The 22,629-nt window shown below is 38.0% G+C and overlaps 1 protein-coding gene across 1 annotated transcript in view; it reads left to right on the top strand.

The window, feature by feature from the left end:
• MTNR1B (melatonin receptor 1B) overlaps positions 1–11,171 on the top strand; it is a 30,364-nt gene extending 19,193 nt beyond the window's left edge. Inside the window, exons 2-3 of the mRNA XM_072611399.1 lie at positions 7,954–9,342; positions 11,000–11,171. Of these exons, the coding sequence (XP_072467500.1) occupies positions 7,954–8,819 (866 nt within the window). The 3' untranslated portion in view covers positions 8,820–9,342; positions 11,000–11,171. The remainder of the gene's footprint in view (positions 1–7,953; positions 9,343–10,999) is intronic.
• Positions 11,172–22,629: the final 11,458 nt, after the last annotated feature.

The following is a 22,629-nucleotide window of genomic DNA, read 5'->3' as shown; positions in this document are numbered from 1 at the left end:
AATAATTAGTAGGGCTAGGATTTGAACCTACGTACTCTAATGCCCCATTGGGGTCACTTTCCATTGTTCCACACTGCCCAGGGAGTGATCACATTTTGAAAAATACTCTTGGTAAATAATGCACTGACTATTTGGATGTTGACATCAAAACCCTGACCAGGGGAGTCCTGGAAAAATGCCTGCTACCTATAGATGTGATTCTTAATCACTGACCAAAGCTGTGTGAAAGAGTCAACATTGTTATAATGCTCATATTGGCTATTTTGACTTTTCCTCCCTTTTTCGATCTGTCCATCTTAATAGAAAATGTCCCCTTCTACAGGAAGCCTTTCCCAATCCCCCCTCCTCCCATGCTAGTGTTTTCCCTCTATTGATTATTCCAGTTTATCCTGTATGTACCTTGAATATACATAGTTGTGTTTGCATGTCGTCTCCTTCTTTGGACTTTGAGTTCCTTGGGAGCAAGTGCTGTCTTTTGCCTTTCTTTGTACCCTCTGCACTTAGCACAGTGCCTGGGACATAATAGACATTTAATAAATTTTTATTGTCTCTCTGACTGACTAGTGTGGTAAGGTCCTGTCCAAGGAAGCAAGACTTTGTCAGGAAGGAAAACAAATATGATTGGCTGCTGCCTCTCTACCCCCTTAGAATACCTTTTCCTAGCTCTTCTCTGGTGCTTTCCTGGATTTAAAGAACAAATGGGTTGGACAGTTCCACACTGTGAAGTTCATCCCCAAGCAGAATTATTTCTGTGAGACAGAGACATCAGGATAGACAACCTAATATGCCCCTAGGGTCATACAAGAGGAAGAGGTAGAAATAATTGAGATAGTATTTTTTTTTTTAACTAATTAAAGGCTGTATAATGTGATTTTTGAAAATTAGTCAACTAGAATTTATTTAGCACATATTGTGTGCTTATCCCTGAGGATACAAAGAAAAGCAAAAACCACTTCCAGCTCTCAAAGAGCTCACACTCTAATGGAGACAACATGCAAACAACTACACACAAGTAAAATACATACAGGATACCTTCTATATATTTGTTTGCCTGTTGCCTCTTGCCGTTATATAGATTATAAGTTCCTTGAGAGTAGGCACTGTGTTTTGACTTTTTGTTTTAATACCCCAGTACCTAGCACAGTGCCTGGTACATAGTAGGCACTTAAGAAATATTTATTGATTAATTAATTGATACATTGGTAATCTCAGAAAGAAGGCACTTCAGTTAAGGAGAATTGGGAAAGGTTTCACCTGACCACTGTAAATCTGAGCAGTTTGGTATCTGACATCTTACCTGGGATCTCATAAACTAAAAGCTTGTTGTCTAAATGGGCTTTGTAAGTCTGAGCAAAACAGTTTCCAGACCCTAGTTTCTAAAACAGAGATGACCATGTGGGTCATGGATTTCAGTTTTTCTTGGGTAGATTATCCACTCTGAATTGTCCTTGGTGATCTTAATGTCATAGGAGAACCTTTCCTAATCTGACTTGTCCCTTATCTTTACAGGACAGTGGGAAGGTGCCCTTTGATATGATCTCATGATTTACTAGCTGTTCTCCTCTTTCTATCATCAATACTGCTTTAAACTGACATATTCAGGCAGAGACAACAATTCAGCCTACTCTTACAGCAAAACAAAATATAATATCAGACTTGTTCACTCTGAAAGTCAGGAGAAAAGTCTTCCAAGGAGTCTGTTAGAGTCCAAAGTGGTCTGAGGAGCTACCCACTACTCTATGAAACCCTTAGAAAGGTCAGAACTTCAGAACTTTAGGTCCTGATTGGCTGAGGTCAAGTGTATGTGTGTGTGTGTGTGTGTGTGTGTGTGTGTGTGCGTGTAATATATACAAAAATTATATGTAATATAATGTGTGTGTACATATGTATGTAAGTATATATACATAAATGTAGGTATACATATACTTCTATATCTGTATCTATATATCCACTGAAACAAACCAATACACAGCTGGTTCCATTTCTTCATTGCTTTCAAGTCATCAAGCATTTTAAAGTTCCTAGCATATGCCAGACATTGTGGTAGCAAAAGCAAAAGATAGTTCCTAATCTCAGGGAGCTCATGATCTAATGAGAGAGACAACAGGCAAATAACAATATAGATAGGATAGACTGAAGATCAACTTAGAGGAAAGGCACTAGCATTAAGGAGCATTGGAAATAAATTCAAAGATCCAAGCTTTTGGGACAAGATCTCACTGTTTGACAAAAATTATTGGGAAAACTGGAAAGCAGTCTGGCAAAAACTAGGTCTAGACCAATATCTCATACTATAGACCAAGATGAGGTTAAAATGGGTATATGATCTAGACATAAAGAATGATGTCATAAGCAAATTAGAGGAGTGTGGAATATTTTACCTGTGAGATCTATGGATAAGGGAAGAATTTATGACCAAATGAGATAGAGTGAGCACTAAAAGGATAATTTTATTACATTAAATTTTTTTAAAATGCATAAGCAAAGCCAGTGTTGCAAGATTAGAAGGAAAGCAGGAATCTGGGAGGAAAATTTGCAGCAAGTTTCTCTGATAAAAGCCTCATTTCTCAAATATATAGAAAACTGAGTCAAATTTATAAGAATATGAGTCATTCCCCAATTCATAGTCAAAGGCTATGAATAGGCAATTTTCAGAAGAAGACATCAAAGCTATCTGTAGTCATGAAAAATGTTACAATCATTATTGATTAGAAAAAAATCAGAAAATGGAAATGACAAGTGTTGGAGGGTATATGAAAAAATTGGGACACTCATGCACCATTGGTGGAATTGTGAACTAATTCACCCATTCAGGAGAGCAATTTGGAACTATGCCCCAAGGACAATCAAACTGTGCATACCCTTTGACCCAGCAATACTAGATCTGTACCCAGGAAAAGGACACGTATGTACAAATAAATTTATAGCAATTTGTTTTGTGGTGTCAAAGAATTGGAAATTGAAGGGATGCCCATCAATTGGGGAATGGCTGAACAAGTTGTGGTGTATGAATGTGATAGACAATATATATTGTGCTACAAGAAAGGTAAACAGGATGCTTTCAGAAAAAACCTGAAAACATCGACACGAACTGATGCAAAGTGAAGTGAGTAGAACCATAAAAACATTGTACACAGTAACCACAATATGGTACAATGATCAACTGTGAATAACTTAGCTATCCTCAATAATACAATGGTCCTAGACAATTCCAAAGGACTTATGATGAAAAATGCTATTCACCTCCAGAGAAAGAATTGATGGAATCTGGATGTAAATCAAAGCATGCTTTTTTAAAACTGTACTTCATTTTTTGGGGGGAGGTCTATGTTTTCTTTTACAACATGATAAATATGGAAATGTTTCACATGACTACACAGGTATAACCTATATCAAATTCCTTGCCTTCTCAAGGAGGGAGGAGATAAAATGGGGTGGGAGAGAATTTGGAATTCAAAATTTTAAAAAGAACAAATGTTAAAAATTTGTTTTACATGTAACTGAGAAAAAATAAAAAAGAAATATTGGGAAAGGCTTTTTGTAGAAGGTGGGATTTTAACTGGGACCTTAAGGAAAATAGGGAAGTTGAATTGTGAAGATGAGGAGAGCATTCTGGACATAAAGAGTAGCCAGTGAAAATGTCCAGTGTATCTTGTGAAAGAAACAGCAAAGAGTCCAGTGTCTTAATGATTTTTTGGTGGGGAGTGGGAGGGAGAAGTTGTCAAGATCTGGGAGTTTTTCAGTGTGGAGTTCATCGTATTCCCTGTATGAAAACTCCCTCCACTGATACAGATGAGAAGTCTCTCTGTAACTTACAGACTAACTAACAATCTTGGAGGGCTACCTGGAGGCAATGAGTGGTGAAGAGTTTTATAGTCACAAAGCAGTGTGTGCCAGAGGCAGAACTTGAACCCAGACCTTTCTGATTCCAAGGGAAACTCTTTATCCATGGTGCCACACAGACTTTTATCTTCATGATTTTTTTCTTTTACCACTTTGTGATTTCATCACTAATAGGGAGTTCTCTTCTTTACCAAAGTAACTCGGCTTTTTCTACAACTTTTAGTGGTTAGAGAGTTGTCCAGGACATTGAGAGGCTAAGTGAATTGGCCAAGATAATGCATTTAGAATGTCAGTGGCATGATTCAAACCCAGGTCATCCTGACTCAAAGACTAATTCTGTATTCACTATGCATCTCATGGATACAATGAGCCACATCCATCCTTGACTTCGTTAAAATGAGTAGGTAGTTTCTCTACTATATGAGCATTCCATGCGTAAAAATTCAAGTGCAGAGAGGATTGCCAAGTGACTGTTATTAAATGGTAAGGACCTACCTATTAATACTCATGAATTTATATTCCTCACAAAGAAACTCTTTCCCAGCTAAAGTTTGCTTTCTTCCCTTTATGACAAACTTTTCTCCCATTTCCTGACTTCCTTGAGCCTCTCAGACACATGGTGGCAGTAAAGATCTATAGTTATCATTAACAGAGTTGATGACTTTACTCAAGGAAAGTCTGTTTTATTCCATTGACCTTTGGAATATTGCTGCTATAAAGCTGCTGTTATATAACTCTTCATGTTGTCTGCAAACAAAGTTCCCATCAAAGATCCGGTAGGGGCTTTGCTTTTAACTTGTTGAAGAGATCAGGAGAGAGCCTTTGACCTTATAGTCACTGTGCAGAAAGTGTGGATCTGACAGCGGAATTTAATGAAAGAAGAGTGAAATTAGAAGATAGTCCCACTGTAGGTCACTAGTGCTTTGGGGGAAAAACATTTCAGAAGATGAGGGTGGTTCAAGGGCTAACTTACGTAAGTTTGTTATTGACCCCATATGAATTTATTGTTAAATATCTACTAAAGTAGACCTGACATTTAGGTCAGCCCAAAAGGCACACATGGGGAGGTATCTTTTTCTTTCTCTTCCTTGATGATGTGTCTGTTACATTTAATGCTATTGACCAGCCTTTCCTCTTGGAAACTCTCTTCCCTCTTGGTTTTCATGATGTGATTTTCTCCTGGTTCGACCCCTACTTCAATCTCTCAGACCTCTCCTCAGTCTCCATTGCTAGCTCATCATTAATATCATGCTCTCTAATTAGGGGAGTCCCCTAAGGCTCCATTCTGGGGCTTCTTCTCTTCTCTCTTTATAGTGTCTCTCTTGATAAGAGCTCCCATGGGTTTAATTATCGTTATTCGGATGATTTGAGATCTCTATATCTAGCCCCAGTCTCTCTTGAGACCTAGTCCCACATCACAAATTACCTAGTGCATATTTCAAACTGGATGTCCCAGAGATATCTCATACTCAACATATCCATAGCAAAAATTCATTACTTTCTCCCCTTCCTGCTTAACCTACCCCTTCTAAATTTCCATATCTATGTCAAAGATACTACTTTCTTATAATCTCTGTTTCATAACCTCAGTACTAGATAATTGCTAATGCCCTATATTACTAATACCAAGAAGGCATGTATGACCAATGGAACATGAATGGGGAAGTAAGTACCTGGTACACAGTAAGTATATAGTAAATATTTTATCAATCAAATAGCAAAAGTTCTAAGATTAAAGAAATTCTTAAAATTCTTGGATTTTATTTTAAGATGGGGCAATCAATTGAGACATAGTCCCTCTCCTCCTGCCACCTCCAATTGCTGAAGTACTTGATGCTTCAGAATGACTCAGAAGCAACATGGTCCAGCTATGTCAGTAAAGCCTGCTTGTGTCAACGCAGATTGTGCGGAAAGAGGAAAGCCACTTACTTAGTAGACTTTAAAAGAAATTGACTCCAATTCACGGCCTACATTCTTCCTTCCTCCCTTACAGTAGAACATGCTAATCTCTGGAACTTTAGTGAGGGGTGGAATGAGGGCACCTTCCTCCTCCCCTCCTTTGTGTCAGGTTTGAACATTTGTGCCTCCTAGGCAACCTAGAGCCTCTGCCCTCTCCTTCTGCTTTGTGTTTCTTTCTCCAAGTATGGCAGCCTGAATAGCTATCTCAAGGGAATGTCTTCTGATGGGTCAGGTCAGAAGTTGGGGCTCTTCCCTTTCCTCTAGTAGTTTTCTCCAAGAAACTGCAGAGAACACCTCCTATTGTACACTCACTGAGGGATTTAGTAACTCCTGAACTCTTGAGATATCTACTCCTTAAAAGTCTATCTTAAAGAGTGGATGAAGGTTGCAGTAAAGAGGGGGGAAAAGGGGAAAGGTCAGTCAATTACCACCATTCCACTAGGAAAGGCATATATGATGAGTGAGACAGTATTCTAGTCATTCATTCTTTTATTTTAAAGAACTTGAAATCTGTGAGAAGAAACACCTGAGGTCAAAGCAGGAGAGGACCCTAAAGCTTCTTGAAGAGTTGAAGGGGCCAGTGACCTGGACATTTTTATCATCCAGTTCACCAGAGGAAATTATTTTGCCAGTGATTGGCATCATAGTCAGCACCTTACTCTCCTGCATCCCACATATCTATTCAGTTGCCAAATCCTGTCATTTCTACCTATACACATCTTGCAACCATTTCCTTCTTTCTAATCACTTAGCCATCGTTATATTTCAGACCCTCTTCATATCATATTTGGACTATTTCCATAGCTTCTTCCTTCCTTCCTTCCTTCCTTCCTTCCTTCCTTCCTTCCTTCCTTCCTTCCTTCCTTCCTTCCTTCCTTCTTTCCTTCCTTCCTTCTTTTCCTTCCTTCCTACAGTGAATGCCAAAGGTAACAGTTTCTCCCTGAATTTCCTTCCCGTCCTACCATGATTTAACTAGTTTTTCTCTTTTCTATTAAAGGGGCCATCCACCTGACTCCTTTTTAAAGAGGCCTATTCACTGAATGGGCATTACCTCCCTCTAGGTGAGTACCTGAAAAGATCTTAGCCTAAAAGGCCAAGGTCTCCCATTGTATCCTGGGCTGTCTCTAGTCATCCTGATGAATATCTAGTCACTAGATCCAAATGGCTCAGAAGGAGAAAGTGACACTGGTGACCTGCACAGCCCTCCCTCACTAAAAACAAAGCCAAGTGCAAGTCTTATCATCATTCCTCTGATGTCATGGTCCTCTTTGAAAATGAAGGATGAACACAGCAACATTTCAATAGCTTCCTAATTGGTATCCCTTAAGTCTCTCCCCATTCCAAACCATATTCCACATGCACCAAAGTGGTTTTCCTAAAGTATAGGTCTAGCTTTGGGTAGGAGTAATTACCTCTCTGATCCTTAATTTCCCCATACATAAAATGATGAAGTTGAATCAGATGATTTCTACTGTCCCATCCAGTTTTAATATCCCATAGTTCCTCTTTTCCTTTTTGCTTTTCCCCCTACCCTTGCCCCATCTTTTTCTACTTCCACCACTTCTTGCTAATCCCAGTCCCACTATCACCATTTGTGATCAATCAGCATGATATATGGCTCCTCTGAATCAGCACACCCTACATCTGAGACGTACTGATTGTGGGACCCCAGGCAAGTCCCTTAATCCCTCAGCACTCTAAGCAATTCTCCAAGATCATTAGTTGTAGAAAAGGCTCCAACCTGCATTGGTAGAAAGAGTTTCTTCATCTGGGAGTTTCCTATGCCAATGACATCACAAGAGCAGTCCCTATTCTTTCCCCTAAGAGTAAATGGAAGCAGAAAGTAGTTTGTTCAATTAAGACGAAATTAAATCCTCTTATGGGAATTTCTTAGATCTAAAGTAGAGAGAGCAACAAAGAAACTAAGTGTCTTGCAGATTCAATATAGGACTTGAAGATATATTTTTTGAATAAATGAGTAAATTCTTTGGTTATAGAACATAATTTTATATGACTGATGTGCTGGAGGAGGGGAGAGTTGGGTTAATCACTGATTTGACACTTAAGTACCCACATTGATCGAGTGTCTACCACGTGTTAATTATAGTTTCAGTCTCAAGTGACTGTCATCTCTTTTCTCTCCTGCCTTAGGTAATATGTTCTTGGTGAATCTGGCTTTGGCAGACCTGGTGGTTGCTTTGTACCCCTACCCCCTGATCCTCATGGCCATTCTCCACAATGGCTGGGCCTTGGGAGAGATACACTGTAAAGCCAGTGGATTTGTGATGGGCCTCAGTGTCATTGGTTCTGTTTTCAACATCACTGCAATTGCCATTAATCGGTACTGCTGCATCTGCCACAGCCTTGGCTACAAAAAGATCTATGGGGCCTGGAACACTTTCCTCTACCTCTGCCTCATCTGGTTCTTCACGGTTATTGCCCTGGTGCCCAATTTTTTTGTGGGCTCCTTACAATATGATCCCCGCATCTATTCCTGCACCTTTAACCAGGCAACCAGTGCCTACTACACCATTGTGGTGGTGGTGATCCATTTCCTTGTCCCCATCACCATTGTCACTTACTGCTACCTGCGGATCTGGGTGCTGGTGATTCAGTCCAGGAGAAAGGTCAAGTTGACAATGAAGCCCAGGCTGAAACCAAGTGAGGTCAGAAATTTCCTCACCATGTTTGTGGTCTTTGTGATTTTTGCCATTTGCTGGGCTCCACTGAACTTTATCGGTCTTGTTGTGGCCATCAACCCTTTGGACATGGCTCCTCGGGTCCCTGATGGCCTGTTTGCCACCAGCTACTTCCTGGCCTATTTCAACAGCTGCCTGAATGCCATTATATATGGTCTTCTCAACCGAAATTTTCGGAAGGAATACAAAAAAATTCTTTTGTTTCTATGGATACCAAGGCTCTTCTTTCAGGGTAATTCCAAAGATGGGACTGACAGTCAAAGGAAGAAGCCTACTGCTTTAAACAAGAACTACCCAACAGAGACCAAGACCTTGTAGTCTTTCGACAGACCACAGAGAAGGAATCACTGCATCTGGGATGAGTTCTCTGGCAGAGCGAGGAAACGACTGGTGGAGTGTTTGGAGCAAGTGGGCTCTGGGATCCTTATTTTATTTTTTAAAGCAGTAGTTGACTTGTGGAACCTCATCTTTCATATGATCATTTTTGGACAAGACTCTCAGTGGACCTGTACAGGAGCACCATGGTTAACTCATGGGTTCACTGTCCCTTTGCACCCTGACACGGGTCTCTTTCATTTTCTGTATTGTAGCCCTGGGTATTTGCATCTGAGGAAAAACTAAGGAGCTGCATAAAGCAAAGAGGGTCTGATTTCTGGTTTCCAACACCTCCCCATGTGGGATTCTGACTGTACTGACATTTTGACCTCTTGGTGCTGTGTTCTCACTGCTCCATCGAGAGACAAAAAGAAGACCTTCCTTCCTAAAATGGTGTCAAGTCTCACATTGGGGAAGGTCAGTCATCCAATCAAGGAAGTCCCTCTGAAAAAGGATCCTTAGCAAAGTTAGTAAATATCTCATATCTCCCCTCCATCTTCATTATTTAGGTGAAAACAGGTGAAAATAGATAGCTAGGGAAGTCATTGAGGGGATGGAAAAGGGCCATGCAAAGACAGCCAAAGGGTGGATAATGGAAGTAGAAAAGGGGAGAAATAATGTCCTACCTTTTGCTTTTACTTGTGAGTGTGTGTGTGTGTGTGTGTGTGTGTGTCAATTCTTGATATGTATGAAAGAGCCTCAGGTCTTTTTATTTTTTTTTAAGTACCACTAGAAAGTCACCTCCTCCCCTGATCTTTCCATAAGTCATTGATTGTTCAGTTCTTGTCAGTCCCTGGAGGATTTCCAAAGTTTGGGCTGATCGACCTGATTTAATGGATCCTGAATCTATTCCATCCTTCCATGGTTGCAGAAATAAATGTAGGAGGCATGTTCCATTTATGTAGGCTGTTCTAGTTATGTCATGATCATCTCCCTGATGTCAGTAAGGAAGGAAGAGGAAGAGAGAATTGTGGTGTGGGAGTACTAGAACCAGCTCTGGAGAGCTGATTGTTAAATTTTCATTGTGAGTACACATTGGAAATCATACAAGCTACAGATCAGGGTTTGATTAATTGTTGGTCTTGTTTTTTTTATTCTCCAGATTTAAGAAAGTGATGGAGAAAATGTTAATAATGTATATTAAGCTTAAAATTGTGTCATGGATACAAATTCCCCTCTCTCCCAGCCAATCATTGCATATTTACATTTCATCACATTCCTGGGGGGAGAGATCAGGACCATGTGTCAAATGCCCATATTTTAAACTTTCACAGCCATGACCTTCACATTCACCTCTGACCTAGCTACAAACACTAGAGTCTATGCACAAAGAACTTCATGCCACAGAAGAACTGTGGAATCATACACACACACACATACACACACACACACACACACACACACACACATACACACGCAGAAAGAAGGAACTGTGAAGGTTGGGGGAAGAACTATTTCAATTTTTTCAATCTTTGGTGTCCAACACAATGCCTGGCACATAGCAGTTTCTCAATAAATGTTTCTTGATTGATTGAGAGAGGCAGGAAATTGAGTAAGGCTAGGGATAGGGGAACACAAAGGAGAGTGGAGGGGAGGAAACTATGAAGTAAACAGCTTTGAAATGCAACCTGGGACAAAGTCTTAACTAGAGTGAGACAACTGGGGATTTGTCCCAGTGCATGAAATTTAGTACAGCACTTATAATCCTTCAGTAATATAGAAGTACTGCCTAGCAAAGATGACTAGTTGTAATAGGAAGCTACCAAAGTAATGGTTGGACTGAATTCATCTCTTGCCATCTCCTCCTCCCTACACACCTTACATTGCAAGCCAGTAGCATAATGGATATCCAGGGGGGATCTGTTTTCTAGATCTGTTTCTTACCTTTAGAAGTGGAAGACCATTGTGAGGGCAGTGTGATTTTGTGTGTTTGTGTGTGTGTGTGTGTGTGTGTGTGAAAGAGAGAGACAGAGAGACACAGAAAAAACAGAGAGGAGAGAGACAGACAGATTTCTGAATAATTTGTCCTTTGCACACAGTCCCTTTTGTTTACCTTGTCACTCAGGTGTTGCCTAATATTTGTTATAATTCACTAACCCAAACCTCTTCACTTTTTCCCGTAGGTTCCTGCTGTTGGGCCTGGAGGCTGGGGAAAGGGATGAAAATGGGGCAAGATGGGACATCTTGATATATTCTCACACATATGTATTTGTACCTGTATGTTTGTTTATATGTGTGTGCATACACACACAGGGGTTGTTTCAAGCTACAGAATTTGACTCTCAATAAAGAAAATTTTGCCTTAAACTCTCTTGCCTGGAATTGTTTCCCCAACGGGGAAACAAGAACTTATCTTTACCCACATTTTTTCTGCCTCCTGTCTCACATGTATGCTGGTTGCTTTCCTTCCCCATAGTACTCCACTCACTTTTCTATGTGATTCTTTTTTTTTTTCTATGTGATTCTTAAAGATTGTCATAATAATAACTATACACATACATTTGTACACCACTTCATATTCATTTTTTTGTAAATAGTATTTTATTTTTTCCAAGTCCATGTAAAGATAATTTTCAACATTCATTTTTATAAAATTTTAAGTTCCAAATGTTTCCCCTCTCTCCCTTTCCTCCCCTGTCCCCAAGACGGCAAGCAAAATAGGTTATACATGTGCCATCATGGAAACATATTACCACAATAGTCATGTTGTAAAAGAAAAAACAGAATGAAAAGGAAAAGCCACAAAAACCAAACCAAAAAGTGAAAATAATATGCTTCAATCTACATTCAGAGTCCATAGTTCTTTCTTTGGACATGGATAGCATTTTCCTTCATGAGTCTTTTGGAATTGTTGTCATTGTCTTGCTGAGAAAAAGCTAAGTCATTCATAGTTAATCGTCACACAGTGTTACTGTTACTGCGTAAAAATGTTCTTCTGGTTCTGTTCATTTCATGCGGCATCAATTCATAAGAGTCTTTCCAGGTTTTTCTGAAATCCACCTACTCATCACTTCTTATAACACAATGGTATTCTATTACATTCATATACTGCAATTTGTTCAGCCATTCCCCAATTGATGGGAATTCCCTCAATTTCCAATTCTTTGCTCCCCCCAAAAGAGCTGCTACAAATAATTTTGTATACGTAGGCCCTGTTCCCTTTTTTATGATCTCTTTGGGGTGCCTACCTATTAGTGGTATTACCGGATCAAAGGGTATGCATAGTTTGATTACCCTCTGAGCATAGTTCCAAATTGCTCTCCAGAATGGTTGGATCAGTTCACAACTCCAGCAACAGTGCATTAGTGTCCCATTTCCCCCACATCCTCTCCAATATTTATCATTTTCCCTTTCTGTCATGTTAGCCAGTCTGATAGGTGTGAGATAGAACCTCAGAATTATTTTAATTTGCATTTCTCTGATCAAAAATGATTTGAGTATTTCTTCATATGCCTATAGATAGCTTTAATTTCTTCATCTAAAAAGTACCTATTCATATCCTTTGACCATTTCTCAATTAATTGGGAAATGGCTTGTATTCTTATAAATTTGACTCCATTCTCTATATATTTGAGAAATGAGGCCTTTATAAGAGACACTTGCTGTACAAATTATTTCCTATCTTTCTGCTTTCCTTCTAATCTTTGTTGTGTTGCTTTTATTTGTGTAAAAACTTTATGATTTAATATCATCAAAATTATCCATTTTACATTTCACAATGTCCTCTGTCTCTTGTTTGTTCATAAATTCTTCCCTTCTCCATAGATCTGAAAGGTAAGCTATTTCTTGTTCTCCCAATTTGCTCATGATATCACCCTTTATGTCTAACTAATGTACTAATTTTGACCTTATCTTGGTATATGGTATGAGATGTTTGTCTATAATAGTGGTGACAATAGGCATTGTTATTTCATCCTGATCTTATTGGTATGCCTTCTAGCTTATCCTCATTACAGATAATGCTAGTAGATTTAAACTTTTAAATCTTTTAAACAGATACTACTTATCATTTTTTAAGGAAAGATTCATTTCTTCCTGTGCTCTGTAGTGTTTTTAATAGGAATGCGTGCTGCATTCTGTCAAAATTTTTCTGAGACTATTGAAATGATTATATGATTTCTGTTGGCTTTGTTACTTATATGGTCAACTATGCTAATAGTTTTCCTGATATTGAGCTAGACCTGAATTCCTTACCACTTCATATTCTTAGAAAGCACATTCCCATAGATGAAGTCTTCTGATCCTGGAAATAACTCTGAGAGGGACAGTTAGAGAGTGAATAAAGATCCATTCAGAATCTGATATCTTAAGGTAAAGGTTCTTAGCCTTTTGTGTGTCATGAACTCCTTTGGCAATCTGATGAACTGCATCCCTTCTCTGAACAATATTTTTAAGTACTTAAAATAAAATATTTAAGATTACAAAGGTAGCCAATGATTTTCAAATGAAGTTATTGAAATATATTTAAAAGGTTGGGTGCAGTAACAATACTTAGATTGAGGGGAATGATAATCCTGTCTGCTGTGATCAGTCCTTTCTTACTGAGTCATGAAGTGAGGACTAGAAAAAGGGAGAGAGCTCTGGCTTTCTCCAAATCATTGGTTGTTAACAATCATTTCTCTCAGACTTATACTTTCTTTAATAATAACAGTAGTAGTAACTAACATTTATAAATTTCTTACTATGCACTAGGCACTGTGCTAGGTGCTTTACAAATATTATCTCGTTTGATCCTGAGAGGTAGGTGCTTTTATAATTTCCATATTATACTTGAAGAAACTGAAACAGAGATTCAGTGACTTGCCTTAAGTGTCTGAGGCCAGATTTGAACTCTTCCTGATTCCTGGCCAGGTACTCTATCCGTTGGGGCATCCAGCTGCCCTCAGTCAGAAAACAGCAACAACAAAAAACTTTCACTTGTTTACAAGGGAGTCTTGTCAACCTACTGGTATTTGGTCAGCTTGGCTAATACTTCAAGACTGGAGCAGGTTGCTTCTTAATGGATGTGTTATGGATGGATTTCAGTTTTGATATTAATGACCTTAGTTACAATCAGTAGCAAGAAACCTTTCCAGAAACACCAGGTTTAAAATCAGTGAGCAAAACTAAGAGTAGAGAGGGTGTTTTCTTCTTATGAATGGTATTTTTTTTCCCCATTACATGCCAAGACAATTTTTGGCATTCATTTTTTGCCAGATTTTGAGTTTAAAATTTTTCTTCCTCCTTTTCTCCCCACTCCTCTTCTGAAAATGGTGGGCAATTTGATACAGGTTATATGTGTGTCATAGTGTAAAATATGTTTCCATATTAGTCACAATTGAGAAAGAAGAAATAGATTAAAAAAAGGTAAAAAACCATTAAAAGGAATAAAGTAAGTGAAAAAAGTATGTTTCATCTGCATTCAGAGTCCATTAGCATTGCATTCTCTTTCATGAGTTCTTCATAATTGCCTTGGATCATGGTATTACTGAGAAGAATTAAGTTATTTATAGTTGATCATCACACAATGTTGCTGATAATGTGTATGATGTTTTCCAATTCTTCTCATTTCATTTTGCATCAGTTACTACAAATCTGCCTACTCAGGGGGGTGGAGTCAAGATGAGGGAGTGGAGCCAAGATGGCAGAGTAGGACAGACCTCCTATAGCTCTCCCCCCATATCCCATAAAATACCTGTAAAAATGACTCTAAACAAATTCTAGAGCAGCAGAAGACAGAAAATGACAGACTGAAACAGATTTCCAACCCAAGACAGACTGGCAGGCTTGGAGCAGAGTGCAGCCCAGTCTTGGCTTTGAGACACCACAAGGACATGACTGGAGCAGGCTTCAGGGCATGGAATCATGAGTAGCAGCTGTGGGTTCCCAAATTTCTCAACCCACAAATACCAAAGACAGCTTCAAATGTCAGTAAGAAAGCTCTTTCAGCTGGGTGAGAGAGGAGTGAGGTCTGGCCCCAGCCTTGGCCACAGGGCAGCAGCAGCAGCCACTGCAGCAGCAGTTTCCACTTTTGTAGCCCTCAGCCTAAAGACCCTGGGTGAACTGAGAGGCTGATCTGAGTCTCAGTCCTGAATGACGATCCTGGGGTGAGGACAAGCGCTGCCATGGCAGAGTTGGTGGCTGATGTGGAGAGGGAATCCTACTGGCAGTTCAAGGGCAGAAAAGAGTACTTGTGGTTGTTTATAGACCAGAGCACAAGCCAGGAGAGGAGTAAACTCCTCTCCCTTAAATCTGCCACCTTGGAGGAACTGAGAACTTACAGGTCCCTGGAGATATCTCAGAGAACAGCTGCACAAAACCTCTGAAGCCTAAGGTGATATACTCTCCACTTGACAAAGGACTCAAAAGTCAAGTAACTGGATGGGAAAATGCCTGAAAAAGGGGGAAAAATAAGACTATAGAAGGTTACTTTCTTGGTAAAATGGTATTTTCTCTGATCCTTTCGGATAAGGAAGAGTAAAGCTTACCATCAGAAGAAAACAGTAAGGTAACAGTTTCTCCATTCAAAACCTCCAAAAAAAGTAAGCAGTGGTCTCAGGCCATGGAAGAGCTCAAAGAGGATTTTGAAAATCAAGTAAGAGAAATAGAGCAAAAATTGGGAAGAGAAATGAGAGTGATGCAAGAAAATCATGAAAAGCAAGTCAATGGCTTGCTAAAGGAGACCCAAAAAAATGCTGAAGAAAATAATACCTTTAAAAATAGACTAACTCAAATGGCAAAAGAGGTCCAAAAAGCTAATGAGAAGAAGAATTCTTTAAAAAGGTGAATTGGCCAAATGGAAAAGGAAGTTCAAAAGCTTACTGAAGAAAACAGTTCTTTAAAAACAAGAATGGAGCAGATGGAAGCTAATGAGAAACTAAGAAATTATAAAACAAAACCAAAAGAATGAAAAGTTAGAAAAAAATATGAAATGCCTCATTGGAAAAACAACTGACCTGGAAAATAGATCCAGGAGAGATCATTTAAAAATTATTGGTCTACCTGAAAACCTTGATCAAACAAAGAGCCTAGACATCATCTTCCAAGAAATTATCAAGGAAAGCTGCCCTCATATTCTACAAATGGAGGGTAAAATAGAAATGGAAAGAATTTACTGATCACCTCCTGAAAGAGATACCAAAAGGAAAACTCCTAGAAATATTACAGCCAAATTCCAGAGTTTACAAGTCAAGGAGAAAATATTACCAGTAGCCAGAAAGAAACTATTCAAGTATTGTGGAAATACAGTCAGGATAAAACAAGATTTAGCAGCTTCTATACTAAGGGAATGAAGGGCTTGGAATATCATATTCCAGAGGTCAAAGGAGACAGGATTAAAACCAAGAATCACCTGTCCAGTAAAACTGAGTATAATACTTCAGGGGAAAAAATGGAATTTCAATGAAACAGAGGATTTCCAATTTTCATTCTTTTTGAAAAGACCAGAACTGAATAGAAAATTTGATTCCCAAATACAAGAATCAAGAGATATGTGAAAAAGTAAACAGGAAAGAGAATCATTAAGGAACTCATTAAAGTTGAACTGTTTGCATTCCTACATGGAAAGATGTTATTCGTAACTCATGAGACCTTTTCCAGTATTAGGGTAGTTAGAAGGAATATATATATATATATATATATATATATATATATATATATATATATATATATATATATATATATACATGTATGTATCTGTACACACACATATATTTAGGTATCTATGGGTATGTATGTGTATATATGTAGATTTATATAGATGTAGGTTTGTATGTGTACATGGGTATATGTGTGTATGTACATAAATATACATAGATAGAGGGTACAGGGTGAGCTTAATATGAGAATACCTAAAAAATAAAATTTACTATTGAATGGAATGTACTAGGGGTAAGCAAAGGGGAGAGGTAGAATGTAGCAAATCATCTTATATAAAAGAGGCAAGAAAGAGCTTTTACAATGGAGGGGAAGTGGGGGGAGATGAAAGAAAATAAGTGAGCCCTACTCTCATGGTATTTGGCTTAAGGAGGGAATAACACACAATCAATTGGATATGGAAATCTATTTTACCCTGCAGGAAGGCAAAGGGGAAGGGGATAGGAGAGGGAAGATAATAGAAAGGGCAGCAAATTGAAGAAAGGGATAATCAGAAGCAACATTATTGTGGGAGGACAGGTCAAGGGAGAGAATGGAATAAATGGACAGCAGGATAGGACAGAGGGAAACGTGATTAGTCCTTCACAAAATAATTATTATGGAAGTGTTTTGCATTGTCACACATGTATGACCTACATTGAATTGCTTGTTTTCTCAATGAAAATGGGTAGGGAGGGAAGAAAGCAGAAATTATGGAACTCAAAGCTTTAATAATGAGTGTTAAAGAATTGTCTTAGCATGCAACTGGAAAATAATATATACAGACAATGGGTATAGAAGTCTATTTTGCCCTACAGGAAAATAGAGGGTAAGGGGATGGAAGAAGGGGGGTAATAGAAGAGAGAAGGGGTGGATAGGGTGCATGCTATTCTGGGGTGGGGGCAGAGAGAGATGGGGAGAAAATTTTGAATTCAAATTCTTGTGGAATATTGAGAACTGAAAAATAAATAAGTTATTAAAAAAAAAGAAATTTGCCTACTCATCATTTCCTATAGCACAATAGTATTCCATTACATTCATATACCACTGCATGCTCAGCCATTCTCCAACTGATGGGCATCCTCTCAAATTCCATTATTTTACTACTGCAAAAAGGGCTACTATAAATATTTTTGCCCATGTATATCCTTTTTCCTTTTTTATGATCTTTTTGGGATATAATAGTGGTTTTGCTAGACCAAAAGGTATACACAGTTTTGTAGCCTTTTGGTCACAGTTCAAAATTGTCCTTCAGAATGGTTGAATCAGTTCACAACTCAATCAACAATGCATTAGTGTCCCAATTTTCCCACATCCTCTCTAACATGTACCATTTTCCTTTTCTGTCAAATTAACCAATCTGATAAGTGTGAAGTGGTACCTCAGAATTGTTTTAATTTGCATTTCTCTAATCAAAAGTGATTTAGAACACCTCTTCATATGCCTATAGATAGCTTTGATTTCTTCATCTGAAAAACTGCCTGTTAGTATCCTTTGACCATTTTTCAAAGGGGAATCACCTGTATTCTTTTTTATAATTAGTTTTCAGTTTTCAAAAATTACTTCCATAAGTCTTAAATTTTCTTCCCTCCCCTCCCTCCTCCCTCCCTGAGAAGACATGCAATCTTATATGGGTTCTACACATGCATTCTTAATATTTTCACATTAGTCATGTTGCATAGAAAAATTAAAATAAATGGGAGAAACCATGAAAAAAACAAAACATGACATGAGAAAGTAGTCTGCTTCATTCTGTGTTCTGATTTCATAGTTCTTTCTTTGGATGTAGATGGCATTTTGCCTCAGGAGTCCTTTGGGAATGTTTTAGGTCCTTGCTTTACTGTGAAGGGCTAAGTCTATCAGAAACTGTCCTTGCACACTGTGGCTATTACTGTGTACAATGTTCTCCTGGTTCTGCTCCTTTCACTCAGCATCAGTTCATATAAGTCCTTCCAGGCCTCTCTAAAGTCCTCCTGTTCATCATTTCTTATAGCACAATAGTATTTCATTTCATTCATATACCACAGCTTGTTCAACCATTCCTCAATTGATGGGTATCCCCTCAATTTCCAATTCTTGGCCACCACAAAGAGAGCTGCTATAAATATTTCTGTACATGTGAGACCTTTTCCTATTTTTAAGATGTCTTTGAGATACAGTCCTAGAAATAATATTGCTGGGTCAAAGAGTCTTGTAGTCTTTCTAAATTATAAGAATTGTAGTCTTATAATTTGACTCATTTCTCTGTATATTTGGGGAAATAAATTCTTTATCAGAGACACTTGCTGTAAAGATCATTTCCTAGCTTTCACTTTCCTTCTAATCTTAGTAGCATTGATTTTGTTTGTGAAAAAGCTTTTTAATTTAATATAATCAAAATTATCCATTTTATGTTTTGTGATGCTCTCTATCTTTTGTCTGGTCATGAGTCCTTCCTTTCCCTGCAGATCTAATAGGTAGACTATTCATGGTTCTTCTATTTTCCTTGTGATGTTGCCATTTATTCCTAAATCATTTTCCCATTTTGACCTTATCTTAATATATGGTGTGAGATGTTAGTCTATACCTACTTTGTTCCCTGTTGTTTTCCATTTTTTCCAGCAGTTTTTGTCAAGTAGTGAGTTCTTATCCCAAAGACTGGGACCTTTGAATTTATCAAATGCTAGGTTACTATGGTTATTTACTACTGTGTCTTGTGTCCATAATCTGTTCTATCGATCTACCGCTCTATTTCTTAGCCAGTAAAAGATAGTTTTGATGATTACTGCTTTATTGTATAGCTTGAGATCTGATATTCTTAGGCTACCTTTCTTGGTATTTTTAAAAAATTCCCTTGATATTCTTAACTGTTTGTTCTTCCAGATGAATTTTGTTATTTTTTCTAGCTTCATAAGAAATTTTATTTGTTAGTTTTATTGGTATGACAGAGAACTTTTCTTTTGTATCAGATCTCCTCAGGAAAAAAGACAGTCAATAGTTATAGTAAGTGGAGGATGTGTGCAGCCCCTGCTAGGTTGAAGATCATCAGGGAGCATTAGTTTCAGGGGTCTAGTAGTTGGTCTCTGCCACTGGTGCTGGCACTACTGGCTCTCTCTCTTGTGGTTCCATGTCAGGATTCCTGGGGGTTATAGCTCTAAGGTCTTCAGGTCTCTTGCTGGTCCCCAAGAACACAGGCTGCTTGGGAGCTGCAGCATGAGCCTCACATCCTAGGGGATGCATCAGAAAGCGGAAAGAGTATTAATAAGAGGATCTTGATTATAATCACATCTCTACCACTTAATGGCTGTTGGACCTTATGCAAGGCAGCTAGCCCAGAAAGACTAAAATGAGAGTTGTGGGGCTAGATTAACTCTAATATCCCTTCCATCACTAAATTTACAATCTTGTAATTCTACTATGGCTTCCACAGTGGCATTCTCTCTCTCTCTCTCTCTCTCTCTCTCTCTCTCTCTCTCTCTCTCTCTCTCTTAAAAGTAAAGTTTCTTTGTTTTCCTTTCAACCTGCAAACATTTTTCCTCTCCCTTCTACTTTCCCTTTTCACATACACACACGCACACACACACAGAGAAAGAAAAACAAAACTCTTGAAATAAATATGCCTAATCAAGCAAAACCAGTCCTTTCATTGGCCATGCCCAAGAAGATCTATGTCTCATTTGGCCCCTGAGTCCATCCTTTATCAGGAGGTGGGTGGCAAACTGTATGATTGATCCTCTGGAATTTTTTAAAAAAATTTATTGATTACACATTGGTTGCCTTCTCAGTGATCATGTAGGGTAGGACACTCAAAACTTTGGAACTCAAATTAAAAAAATATGCTTAAACTTGTTTTTATATGTAATTGGGAAATAATGTATTAAGCATATGTAAACTTATCATCCTTAAAAGAATTGAAACTACCAAAAATTATTCTATCGAGTTAGAAAAAACAATAACAAAATTCACCTAGAAGAACAAAAGGTCAAGAACATTAAGAAACTCAGTGAAAATAAATGTGAAGGCAGGTGACTTAACAGCACCAGATCTTAAATTGTATTACAAAGTGTTAATCATCAAAACAATTTGGTCCTGGCTAAGAGATCAAGTGGTCGATTAGTTGAATAGATCAGGTATACAATACACAGTACTAAACGACCATAGTAATCTAGTGTTTGACAAGCCTAAAGATCCAAGCTTTTGGGGCAAGAACTCAACATTTGTCAAAAATTGCTAGGAAAATTGGAAAGCAGTTTGGCAGAAACTAGGTAGAGACCAACATCTCACACTGTCGACTAAGAAAAGGTCAAAATGAGTACATGATCTAGACATAAAGAGTGATATCATAAACATTAGGGGATCATGAAAAATTTTACCTGTCAGATCTATGGATAAAGTAAAAATTTATGACTAAATGAGAGAGTATTATGGGATGTAAAATGGATTATTTTGATTACATTACATTAAAAAGCTTTTGCACACAAAAAACTGGTGCTGCCAAGATTACAGGGAAAGCAGGAAACTGGAAAAAAATTATAGCAAGTTCCTCTGTTAAAGGCTACATTTCTCAAATATATAGAGAATTGAATTAAACTCATTCCTCAATTGATAAATGGTCAAAGGATATAAATTAATAAATGGTCAAAGGCAATTTTCAGAAGAAGCAATCAAAGCTATCGATAGTCACATGAAAAAATGCTCTAAATCACTTGATTAGAGAAATGCATATTGAAACAAGTCTGAGGTACCACTTCACACCTATCAGACTGGCTAGTTTGACAGAAAAGAAAAATGACAAATATTGGAAGAAATATGGGAAAACTGGTGTACTCATGCACTAATAGTGGAGTGGTGTACTGATTCATATATTCTGGAGAGCAGTTTGGGACTATGTCCAAAGGGCTATAAAACTTTACGTACCTTTTGACCCAACAATACCACTACTAGGTCTATATCCCAAAGAGATCAGAAAATGAAAAAGAACCTTATATGTACAAAAATATTTATAGCAATTTTTTTGTGGTGGCAAAGAATCGGAAATTGAGGAAATGCCCATCAGTTGGGAAAGGGCTGAACAAGTTTTGGTGTATGATTGTGATGAAATACTATTGTGCCATTAAAAATGGTGAGCAGTATGCTTTCAGAAAAATCTGGAAAGTCTTGTGTGAACACATGCAAAATAAAGGGAGCAAAACCAGGATGACATTGTACTCAGTGACAACAATATTGTCTCAATGGGCAAATGTGATAAACTTAGCTACTCTAATCCAGGTGATGATCCACAATGAAAAATGCTATCCAACTCCAAAGAGGCAACTGATGCATTCTGAGTACAGATTGAATCATACTTTTTAAATTTTATTTTTCTTCCTTATTTGCATTTTTCTATAATTTGGCTAATTTAAAAATATGTTTTACATTATTTCACATGTATGATCAAGATCATAATGCTTATCTTCTCAAGGAGTGGAGGAGAGGAGAGATACAATCTGGACCTCAAAATTTTGTAAAATGAATGTTCATTTTTAACATATAATTAGGAAATATTTACTGGAATATATATGAAATATTTGTTGATTGAAAGAGTAGTCCTTGTGGTGAATAAGATAATAAACTGATTAGGCAGGTGTAAAAATATTGCCTTGCTACAGTGAGAGACTGGATGAGACTATTTCATATATGTTTGCAGTGAACTTAGGTGGCATGGTTTCAAGGTTTTTTTCAGCTCTGTTCAGCAGCGAAGGAATAGACACGAAGGTGGCAGATAGTGGGGATAATGCAAGTCTGAAATTTGGATAAGAATCGATAGGACAATGTAATGGTAAAAAATGTTGAGTGGGTGCCATATAGGGTGCAGTTAAAAGAAATGGGCAAGTTCAATCTGGAGAAGATAAGATACTGGGGAATGTGACAACATGATCAAGTATTTAAAGGATTATCATATATAAAAGAAATGAAGTTTGTGCTGTTTGGCCTCTGAAGGCAAAACCAAGAGTAAAGGGTAGAAACAGAAAACTGAATATTTTGTTTGACATCAAGTCTAACCTGACCTCACAACTGGTCTGAGGCGGGTAGAGAGTTCCCTCTCTTTGGAGGACTTCCAGGGTAGGATGAATGACCTCTTGTCTAGGAATTTCTGTCAGGTATCAGTTGAATCAGACAG

This window comes from Notamacropus eugenii, chromosome 5 (assembly GCF_028372415.1).
Source record: "Notamacropus eugenii isolate mMacEug1 chromosome 5, mMacEug1.pri_v2, whole genome shotgun sequence".
Classification (NCBI taxonomy): domain Eukaryota; kingdom Metazoa; phylum Chordata; class Mammalia; order Diprotodontia; family Macropodidae; genus Notamacropus; species Notamacropus eugenii.
This window is presented reverse-complemented; position numbering and strand designations above follow the sequence as displayed.